Below are 10267 nucleotides of genomic sequence, written 5' to 3'. Positions count from 1 at the left end.
TTGCAAGATTTTTTGGTATTTTCATTCGTAACACACAAAAATGTTTCTTTATTCCGTTTAAAATTTTCATTTTCTTTGACTCTAAATCAGTCAAAGAAAATTCCCTTTGGATCCTTAGGTCATCATATAATGAAGGTTGATTTTGATGAAGTTGACGGTGAATATCCGCATTATTCATGATAGTCTACTGGCACAAACAAAAGGATAATTAAAATTTACACAGAAAACAAAATTAATTTAATTACCATCGATTAAGAAATAACAAAAATTGTAAACAAATAAAAAATTCAGCGGTAAAATTTACTAATATCGGATCCGAATTTGATCCTTTATCTATCAAAAGAATTATATTTTTCCTTTTTAAATAAATTTCTTTCAATTTCTAAGATTTTAATTTGTTCTTTGATTGAAGTTGAAGTACTGAATTTAATTAGAATCATTTTAGTTAATTAACGACCATTTTTAATTAAAATTAACGAGAATCTTTTAAAATCTAATGGATACTTTTTTCAAATTCTGCGGTTGATTTTCATTCCACTGGTGCCATCTGGTGTTTCTCGTTGTTTACTTTCAAATTGTTGTTGTTTTCTTAAGGAAATTGGTTTGTAATTAACTGTTTCATTATTGTTTCTTTGTTTGATTGTCATCAATTTAATTAGATGAAAATTGTCTCTTTTTAACACCAAGAATCCATTGAAATGTTTGTTGCTCGAAATGTTGAGGCAGATCATAAGGATTTAATCCACGATGTTGCTTATGATTTTTATGGAAGACGATTGGCCACTTGTTCAAGTGATCAAAGTGTTAAAGTTTGGGATCTTGGTGAAGATGGTCAATGGCACTGTACGTCTAGTTGGAAGTGTCACACAGCATCAGTTTGGAAAGTTACCTGGGCTCATCCAGAGTTTGGTCAAGTATTGGCGACCTGTTCTTTTGACCGGAGTGCAGCTATTTGGGAGGAATTACCAGCTGATAGTATAAGTGGTGGAGAATCAAATTCTTGGGTACGTCGGGCTTTTCTTGTTGACAGTCGCACCTCAGTAACTGATGTTAAATTTGCACCAAGACATTTGGGTCTTCTACTTGCAACCTGTTCTTCAGATGGAAGCTTAAGAATCTATGAAGCCCCTGATGTTATGACCTTAAGCCAATGGTCTGTTCAACATGAGATAAATTGTAAAATATCTCTGAGTTCAATTACCTGGAATCCATCTCGTATTCATCCTCCCATGATTGCTGTTGGCAGTGATGATTCATCTGCAGGCGGTAAAGTGATTGTTTTTGAGTTTAGTGAAAATACCCGGCAATGGATTAAGATTGAAGTTATAAGTCTTGTGAGTGATCCAGTTCATGATATCGCTTTTGCACCGAATGTCGGTAGATCTTACCATTTACTTGGAATTGCTTCTCGTGATGTTAAGATACTTTCCATTAAGCCTTTTGATGGACAATCAACAAATCTTGCTCATCAATCAAGCAACACACAACTCAATCAAAAATTTGAAATAAAACAAGTCGCTCAATTCAATGAACATGGAGCTCAGGTTTGGAGAGTCTCTTGGAATATAACAGGAACCATTTTAGCCTCATCAGGGGACGACGGAAGTGTCCGGCTATGGAAAGGTAAGCTCAATTGAACTGAAATCCAATTGACATGCTGATTCTTAACTCTTTTTCTGCCCTTCTAATAAATTTTAGCTAATTATTTGGACAACTGGAAATGTGTCACTGAATTGAAAAGTCATTCTAATCAATCTTTTCATGGAGTATCAAGCAATCAAGGAGATCGTTCTGGTACCTCAGAGGGTAAAAACACTAAAGGTCACCGGAATTTCAGCTCTCTGGTCAGTCCTGGTCCAATGACTCGTCACTAAATCGTCTCATTAGTGATACCGAAAATTTAGAAATCATTTTTCTCTTCGAATTGTTTTTTTTTCATCTTCATATTTTCTGCACAATCGAAACTGCCAATCTCATCTCCCATCAATGGCCAATGATAGATAAATAAAAGAAAGATCCATTTCCAATTGTTATTATACAATTTTATTAATTTATCATACAAATTAGAATAATTTTCAAACATCCTCAACCGGTGGATTCCACCTTAGAATGGTTTCGTTTTTCTCAAGTTCATTGTTGAGATTATTAATGAATTTCTCTTTAATATGACTGAATTCCATGATATCTTTAGGCCTCTCCTCTATCCAGAGTTTATCAAAAGTGAAAAACAAATAACAATAGACTCTGTGAAAATCCTCCAAACAGGTTGTCCCAAAATGACTATTGTAGAAATGAGTTTTGAGTCGATTATTGTTCAATAGAGTGTAAGCGATGAAGGTTAAATTGATACCAGTTATTGCGAAAGGAAAACTATTTAAAAAAAAGGAATAGAAGAAAAAAAATCAAGAGAATGAGTCAGAAAATTTTGGTTACAAATGCAATTGCAGTAATTAAGTTGATGAAATAATTTACCCATGACTTGGATGGTTAGAATGAAGTAAAATACACCGAGCAGTTTTGGTATAATTTGTTGCGAAATAAAGAAGATTATCTAACCCGAGAATACCCATTCCCCTGAAATCAGTTTTAGGATCTTCGCCTTGAAATCCAATTTCAGTCCACTGTTTGGTTACCCGGGATTTAAGAGGATTCTGTGGATTCAGAGTATTCCAGAGTTGGAGAAGTTTTTTCTCATGTTCTTGATTATCACTATCATAAGGAACACTACGAAGACAATTAATCTCGTGTTGTAGATTTTTGTACCCATAAATTTGAAGAAAACTGATTCTTAAAGCTGTAACAAATCTATAAAAGAAGAAGAGAAAACAAAAATCAGTTAAATTGTATTTGATTGCTGATGAAGATACTAAAAGAATGGAACAACTTACTCTGGATGAATCGCAGGTTTAATATCTTTCTCAATGCAAATGGCTTCAACTGCATGTTCTACTAATCGAACAACTTCACAGGTATTACTAGAATTAAATCTTCCATTATTAGCAAGATCATCAAGCTTCTCACAAATACGATTAATCACTTTCCGTCTTGAAGAGTAAATTGATTTTTCAACTTCCAATGATCTTTGAGCTCCTTTCTCTGTTTTATAACAGATTCGTTGAAGTTCACATAATCCTGTACATCTACGGAGTAAAATTTTAAGAATCGGTGTAACATAATACCAAAACCAAGAAATCACCGAGTTAACAGCATAATTAAAAATATCACCAACAAATTGAAACCTAATCCATGATGTACGAGCAACACCACCACCAACAGGCTTTTGATTACTCATAATATTCCTTGTAAACAGTAACAAAATAAATTCAATTGATTAACTTCATCAATTCAATAAAAAATTTCATTCAAAGAGAAAGAGAGAGAGAGAGAGAAATACAAAAAGATCAAAACAAAACCAGAATCAAATGTTTACCAAATAATCTGGTTAACGATCACCGATTGGCTAAAATTTGGGTGAAATCGAAAAGCGGCTAATTCAAATCCAAATTCTTTTCCATGTTCAATTGAACCGCTACGACGAAAGCGACACCTGTTGTTCTCGATGGAGATTTTAACTGACCAGCTGATGATCAGCATGTGTTGTTGATTCAATTGGAACTTAATTGTTGTTTTTCATTCTCGTGTTTGTTAATTGATTAAAGTGTTTGGTTTTAATTTCTTTGGATTATGGCTACTTTTAAAGGGACAAGTGATGTTTCATTGCCCAAGATTAAAGAGTATCTTTCAGAGGAAGCTTTATATTGGCAACATGTCTTAGAACCTCCTAAGGTTGTCAAAGAAAAGGGAATCATTGATAAATTGGATTTAAATACAACCAACAATGAATTATTGGTAACTGCTAGGGATGGAATTTCTATCTACAATGTTAATAGTATGGAATCAAAGAGATATTATCAAAGTGTTTCTTCTAAAAAAATGGATACTCTTCATTGGGCTTCTTATCGTAAAGGAGATTGTAAACTTTTCACCTCATCAACTGATTCGGGAAAAGTTAATATATTTGATATTGATAATAGTAAACCTATCAGAATGTTAGGATTTAATTCATCTGATGGTCATACCAATTCTGTTCGTATATCTGAGTTTATCAATTATAATCAAGTGGTCAGTTTTTCTGATGATAAACATATCAAAATATGGGATATTACTGATGGATCATTGGTCCAGGAAATTGGTTTAGGTGAGAATTTTTAAAAATACTCTTTATACTTAATTGGTGTTTTATTTATTTGGTTTCTTTTTACTTTTCGTTACAGATACAACTCGAAACATTACACCTCATCAAGATTACATCCGTGCAGGTTGTATATTCGACCAGGGGTCACTTTTGATAGCCTCTGGTTCCTACGATCATACAGTCAAATTATGGGATTTAAGGGAAAACTCTCATATACCAACTAATTCATTCAACCTGAGTAATCCAGTGGAATCTGTTATCACCCGAGGAACTTTCTTAATTGCTTCAGCTTCAAAATCAGTCAAGATTATCGATTTAGTTGCTGGTAAAGTGATAAAAACTTTTCCCACTTTACATAGTAAAACAATCACAACTTTATGTAGTTACAATGATTTCTGGTTTACTGGTTCATTGGATGGAATTGTTAAAATTTTCGATACCCACTTTTCATTTGTAACATCGTTAAGTTTTGTACCCTCCCAATTGTTAAGTATCGCTGTCAATTCCAAAGCTTTTAACGTTGGTGCAACTGATGGTACTCTTATTTCGAGGCGTTTCAAGTCCAAAGAAACCGAGGAAAAGGTTAAAGAGGTTCTTAATGCTCATATCGTAAAGAGGCAACAACAACAGCGATATTTTCAATGGCGTCAACCAGATGACGATGATGACGACGCGTTTAATAATCAATTTCCTACAATGGACGATGACACTGTGGTGATTAAAGAAGTTGAAAGAAAAAAGCTTAATTTAGCCTCGTATGATAGAAAGTTAAAAAAATTTAATCACACAAAAGCCTTAGACTTGTCACTTGTCCGTTGTGTCAAAAAACCAGGATTAGTTGTCAGCATGATGCAAGAATTAAATAGACGAGGAACCCTGAGAGCCGCTCTATCAGGTCGAGATGAACAAGGTTTCCGTTGTGTTGCTAATTTCCTGATTAAACATATTCGTGACCCTCGATTTAACCGTATTCTTGTCGATGTGGCAATCATATTCTGTGACATTTATCGTTCATCCGTTCAATTTTCACCAATCCAATCAGAACTTTTCAAACGATTAAAAGTCGAAGTCGAAGCCGAAGAAGCTTGTTTAAAGCTAATGATGAGTTTATCAGGCCAAATAGATATGTTGCTTAACAATTCATTGTCAAATTGATCGAAGAGCTAAATTAATAAACTATTTTTCATAATTTAATTTAACAATTTGAAACACTCCTCCCCCTCTTGATTGTACGACACAATTAAGTCAATCTATGTAAATTGTTAATCAATCCTACATTTACAACGACAAATACACAAGTATAAATGAAAAAATCTCAATATATTGTAATCAATCACTTAATCACTTTAATTACCAATATGTTTTCATATTTGATAGATTACCAAGTTGGCATAAATTGTAATTTAATAACTAATAACAATCTTTACACCTAAAATGGCCAATTTATTTATTATAAAGTAATTGAGGCTAAAATTATGTTATCGTCATTAAACTGTGTTCATATTAATCTAATTTGACCATGGCTCGATTAAATCATGGTAATCAACACAATATCAAATTGTTTAATTTGTTTAATTTGTTTTTATTGATCGGCTTTGGTTTTATCAATGATTTGGTTTACACGATTGATACTAATGAGACTACAGAAACTTTTGATGCAACAATTACAAAATTAATGCCCACAACTGATTATCATTATGATGATGATTCTTATTCTGATTTTGATGAATTTTTAACTGACCAATCTCCTGAAATCGACGATTACGAAGAAGATTTGATTGACAGCTCAATTTTCTCTGGTCCTGGAGGAATAATTCCCGATTATGTACCTGAAGGTGATGACGAATCTCCTCAGATGATCTCTCGAGTGATCGGAGGTCGACCTGCCGAAAATGGTTCGTTTCCTTATATTGTTTCACTTCGTCATGGGTTTGGACATATTTGTGGAGGAGCGATTCTATCGCCGACATGGATTTTAACGGCCGCTCATTGTGTCAAAGTGGAAGATGTTAAATCTTACCGAATTCAGCCAAATTATAACAATCAAAAAAATCAGAAAGATGAAGAAAACGTGACACTTTATGAAGTTAGCAAAATATTTGTTCCTTATCGACGAAATATTTATGCTGATGATTTGGCTTTGATCAAATTAACTGAGCCAATTCCTCTTGGTGATCAGATCTTTTCAATTCGTTTACCATCAACTCCGTCCGCTAAACATATCGGTGAAAAAGTGACCGTTGCTGGTTGGGGACAAATGGGTCAAAGAGTCGCTTCCACTTTGATGACTGCTGATTTTCCGTTAATTAGTCAACCGGATTGTAAAAAAACTTTCGCCAAATTTTTTCTCGACGGTATGATCTGTGCTGGAATTAAAGGAGTTGATGCCTGTCCCGGCGATTCGGGTGGACCATTGGTCATTAGAGGTTCTACATTCAAGGAAGATGTTCTAATTGGAGTTGTCTCTTGGGGTCCACCCTGTGGGACGTAAGTACTCAGATCAATAAATTCATGATTCAAATTTACAATCAATCGATTTAATAACCAGACAAACTTTGTCTTTCTCTAAAAGGGCTTATGGTGTGTATGCGGATATTTGGCATTATCGAAATTGGCTCGAATTTACAACTGATCTTGATGATCCCGATAATCCAAATAAGTTTCCCTGGAGTAATTGGACTGGTGATGAAAAGATAATCAAAGAACAACCTTCGAGTGACAATACCAATTCCAATAACAATACTAATAACAATAAATGGACATTTAGAACTTGGAATCCAATTAGCAAAACTTTATCAAGAATATTTGATAGAAAACCTTCAAATGATAATGAAGATAAAGTTCAGGATTATACAGCAAATCAACACTAAATACTAAAGTTAATAAGTTCGAATCCATTAGATTCCCCAAGTAAATTCGCAATAAAAGTTTAAATTTTTTTGCTCGTCAAAGTAAAAACTTTGTTTTGATTCATTTTCTCAAAGAATTTGCAACTTTTAATTAGAAAACGGTCCCTTGTTTTTTCCGCGAAAATTTTTTTGTTTTATTTTCATTGAATGAAATTCATTCGTTAAAATTAAAAGTGTTTTTGTTTGGATTTGGATTTAATTAATTTGCTTTCAGTTAATAATTATTCTCAATTTAAAATGTCAACCATCTCATCTGGTCGGAGAACAAGAACAGATTCAATTCTCAAGCTGATCAATTTACTAAAATCTGAAGAATTGGCTGATAAGCAAATTTTTCCTCAAGTTGAATTAACTGCTCTTGAAGCTGCTCTTAAAGATGATCTTGGTCGCCATCAATGGTTCCATAATTTGATTAATATTGTTGTTTCTGAAGCTTGTCCTGTATCACAAGAGGAACTTGACTCGTAAGTATTGATATGGTTGATTAATCATATCAATTATTCTGTTTATTAAATGATTACTTTATTCACAGATACTCTTCATCGACAGCCTCAGGTCCTTTCAATCCAGCTGAATATGAACTAATCAAGGCTGAAGTTCAACATCTTGAAAGTAATATCAAACGGCTAAAAAGTCAAATGGATCTATTACAGGAAAGATATTGCCAATTGGTGAAATTAAAGGAAACAGCAAAAGAGACTAAACTTATCACTGCCGAATTGAGGTTGAAAAGTGCTCTCCAAGAAGTTCAACGGTTTATTGATAAAGATTCTGTTTTCAATGATCCATATGAAAATGTAGCTCAACTTGTTGAAAAATCTAATGAATATTTCAAGGAAGTTACTGAACTCGATCGAGATCGTCTACTAGATAGTTTATCTTTGGCTTCTTTCTCTCAGAATCAACATGATGTTCTTCAATATTTTCTTCATCAATTGGGAATTTTGTTCATCCGAGTACAGGATAAATTGGAAAAATTTAAAGATCATTGTAACAAGTTGCGAGTATATTTCAGTGTTAATCTAAAAAAAGATATTCTTTGGAGAAGTGAATTTGAATCATTCATCAGCGAGTTGGACAAATGTCCCTTACAACAAACAACCATAATCGAAAGACCCAACAGTCCTAAAGAAGTTCTTGACACGGAAGCTTGTTGGACCACAATTGAACAAATCCGATTAATGAATGGCAAATATATTGATTACACCAAAAAACTAAATGATTTTACCGATAAAATCAAAACCATGATTGATTTATCCCTCAAACGCTGATGTATTGTCATCAAAATATTTTTTTGCCATTTGATCCCATTTTCAATTGAGCTGTAACTTTAAAATTGTGATAGTGTGAAAAAAATCCCAAAAAAAACAAAACATTGAAATATAATGTGTATATTTTTTGAAAGATTTTAAAAAAATAATCACAAATTTCGTGGATCAGCATCATGATAATCACTTATGTTATTGCCTTTTCTTGATATGATACTTTTGCTCTCAGTGGTGATGATTAACAGTTAACAGGGAAGGTAATAACGAACCACCGACTAGAGTTAAAAGTTCACTCAATTTCAACGCTTGTTGCTGTGTCACCTCTGGTAAAACATGTACAGTTGCAACGTAGAGAAAAGTACCACCGCTGAAAAGCATTGCAACACCGGTGGCATTATAATCAGAAAGAGTCTCTTGAGCCGATTGATTTATACCAAAATAAGTAACAAAAGCTGCGACTGGAGCTGCCAAGGAAAAGGCCAATAGATGATTACGAAGTTTCTTCCGGTCTAAACCTTCATGCATCAAAAAAGTAATTAAACCAAAAGCTGCTGGAGCTTTATGAAGCATAATTGCCAAGAAAACGATCATTTCAACATCGGTGTGAGATGTTGTCGCAGCGGCACCAAGGGCAACACCATCAGCAGCCGCATGAACAACTAATCCAATAGTTGCAGTTACTTTGGATGAGGCACCTTTTCTTGTTGGTGATCTGATTACAGTTGTATCACCGTCACCATTTCCTCCGGCCTCTAGACTATTATCTCCGTTAGTTGAGAGACTGGAATAATTTGAAGAGTTAATATGCCGATTGGCAAATTGGTCAATGACAAGCATAAAAGCGAAACCAATTAACAATGAGAAACCAATAACAGAATGAGGTGAATCTTCTGAATGTGATTTTGATGATGACGATGATGATTTCATGTGATTTTGATACTCATAGGATGAGGCGTAAATGGTGTTAACCCCTTCTGGAATAATAACTGACAAAGCAGTGCCAACTAATATTCCCGAGCCCAATATGGTTAGAAATCGTAATTTTTCCTCTGAGAAATTGAACACAAGCGGAACAGTTCCAGCAAAATAGCTGCCAAATAACATGGAGAAGGCGAGAAGGGTTAACATGGTTAATTGTTCCATCTTTTTGTTTCTGATGTAAAAGATACTCTTGTATCAAAGATGATTAAATGGAACAAATTTTATAGAAATTTATAGAGATCAATCAGTGGCATCCTAATCACCGGGGAACCATAATTAACTCAATTTGAAAGGTAAATAATCCTTGAGAAAACATCCACAGGTTAAATTGTAATGGAAAAACAAAAACAAAACAAAGAGAAAAAAATCTTCTCTAAGAAAACCTATAAAAATATAAAGAAAACACAAATGTAAATATGAGAGGAATTGAGATTAATTGAAAAGCTTAAGTTTGATTATTTAAAAGGAACAATTAACTTGGTAAATTGTCACAATCTTACCTTACAAATCGCGAATGGCAGTTGATTAGAAATTGTAATTATTGGTACTCGAAAATTATGACCAGATGAAGATGTTGAAGCGAAATTGATTGAATGAAATTGATGATTGATTACATACTTTCGGTAACTTTAATGATCACAATTGTCATCACAATCATCAGTTTCATCTTAAACATCAATTAAATGGAAAAAATGAAACTCGGAAGCCCAGAAAATAGTGAAAGTTGATTAAGTGACAACGTCACAACAATTAAAAGGTAAAAAACAGAATGAGAAATGTTTACCAACCTCTATAGTCAAAGATACGGTTGAGAACATCTGATTGGTTTGAGAAAAAAATTGAATTTTTTTTAATGTTCAACACAATTGACAATTAATTAATTATTACAAGTTTAGTTTCATCAATTGAATAGA

The 10267-nt window shown here is 33.5% G+C and overlaps 6 protein-coding genes across 6 annotated transcripts; 4 read left to right on the top strand and 2 right to left on the bottom strand.

Moving 5' to 3' along the window:
• Window positions 1-579: 579 nt before the first annotated feature.
• Window positions 580-2027, top strand: LOC128386523 (nucleoporin SEH1-A-like). The gene is made up of 2 exons (XM_053345565.1): window positions 580-1623; window positions 1699-2027. The coding sequence occupies exons 1-2, from the start codon at window positions 699-701 to the stop codon at window positions 1872-1874; spliced, it is 1101 nt and encodes a 366-aa protein (XP_053201540.1). The 5' UTR covers window positions 580-698; the 3' UTR covers window positions 1875-2027.
• Window positions 2021-3418, bottom strand: LOC128386525 (ELMO domain-containing protein 2-like). Its single transcript, XM_053345568.1, has 3 exons — window positions 2889-3418; window positions 2473-2805; window positions 2021-2370 (listed from the first exon to the last, which is right to left on the bottom strand). The coding sequence occupies exons 1-3, from the start codon at window positions 3290-3292 to the stop codon at window positions 2076-2078; spliced, it is 1032 nt and encodes a 343-aa protein (XP_053201543.1). The 5' UTR covers window positions 3293-3418; the 3' UTR covers window positions 2021-2075.
• Window positions 3419-3581: 163 nt separating this feature from the next.
• On the top strand, window positions 3582-5389 carry LOC128386518 (U3 small nucleolar RNA-associated protein 15 homolog). The gene is made up of 2 exons (XM_053345557.1): window positions 3582-4198; window positions 4275-5389. The coding sequence occupies exons 1-2, from the start codon at window positions 3685-3687 to the stop codon at window positions 5348-5350; spliced, it is 1590 nt and encodes a 529-aa protein (XP_053201532.1). The 5' UTR covers window positions 3582-3684; the 3' UTR covers window positions 5351-5389.
• Window positions 5390-5665: 276 nt separating this feature from the next.
• On the top strand, window positions 5666-7065 carry LOC128386708 (chymotrypsinogen B-like). The gene is made up of 2 exons (XM_053345780.1): window positions 5666-6682; window positions 6768-7065. The coding sequence occupies exons 1-2, from the start codon at window positions 5715-5717 to the stop codon at window positions 7063-7065; spliced, it is 1266 nt and encodes a 421-aa protein (XP_053201755.1). The 5' UTR covers window positions 5666-5714.
• Window positions 7066-7246: 181 nt separating this feature from the next.
• On the top strand, window positions 7247-8477 carry LOC128386527 (uncharacterized). Its single transcript, XM_053345570.1, has 2 exons — window positions 7247-7568; window positions 7637-8477. The coding sequence occupies exons 1-2, from the start codon at window positions 7342-7344 to the stop codon at window positions 8373-8375; spliced, it is 966 nt and encodes a 321-aa protein (XP_053201545.1). The 5' UTR covers window positions 7247-7341; the 3' UTR covers window positions 8376-8477.
• Window positions 8478-8479: 2 nt separating this feature from the next.
• LOC128386528 (zinc transporter ZIP9-like) lies at window positions 8480-10143 on the bottom strand. Its single transcript, XM_053345571.1, has 2 exons — window positions 9854-10143; window positions 8480-9736 (listed from the first exon to the last, which is right to left on the bottom strand). Exon 2 carries the CDS (start codon window positions 9513-9515, stop codon window positions 8598-8600), a length of 918 nt encoding a protein of 305 aa, XP_053201546.1. The 5' UTR covers window positions 9516-9736; window positions 9854-10143; the 3' UTR covers window positions 8480-8597.
• Window positions 10144-10267: the final 124 nt, after the last annotated feature.

The sequence above is a fragment of the Panonychus citri genome, unplaced genomic scaffold (assembly GCF_014898815.1).
Source record: "Panonychus citri isolate SS breed McGregor unplaced genomic scaffold, ASM1489881v1 Contig00072, whole genome shotgun sequence".
Classification (NCBI taxonomy): Eukaryota; Metazoa; Arthropoda; class Arachnida; order Trombidiformes; family Tetranychidae; genus Panonychus; species Panonychus citri.
This window is presented reverse-complemented; position numbering and strand designations above follow the sequence as displayed.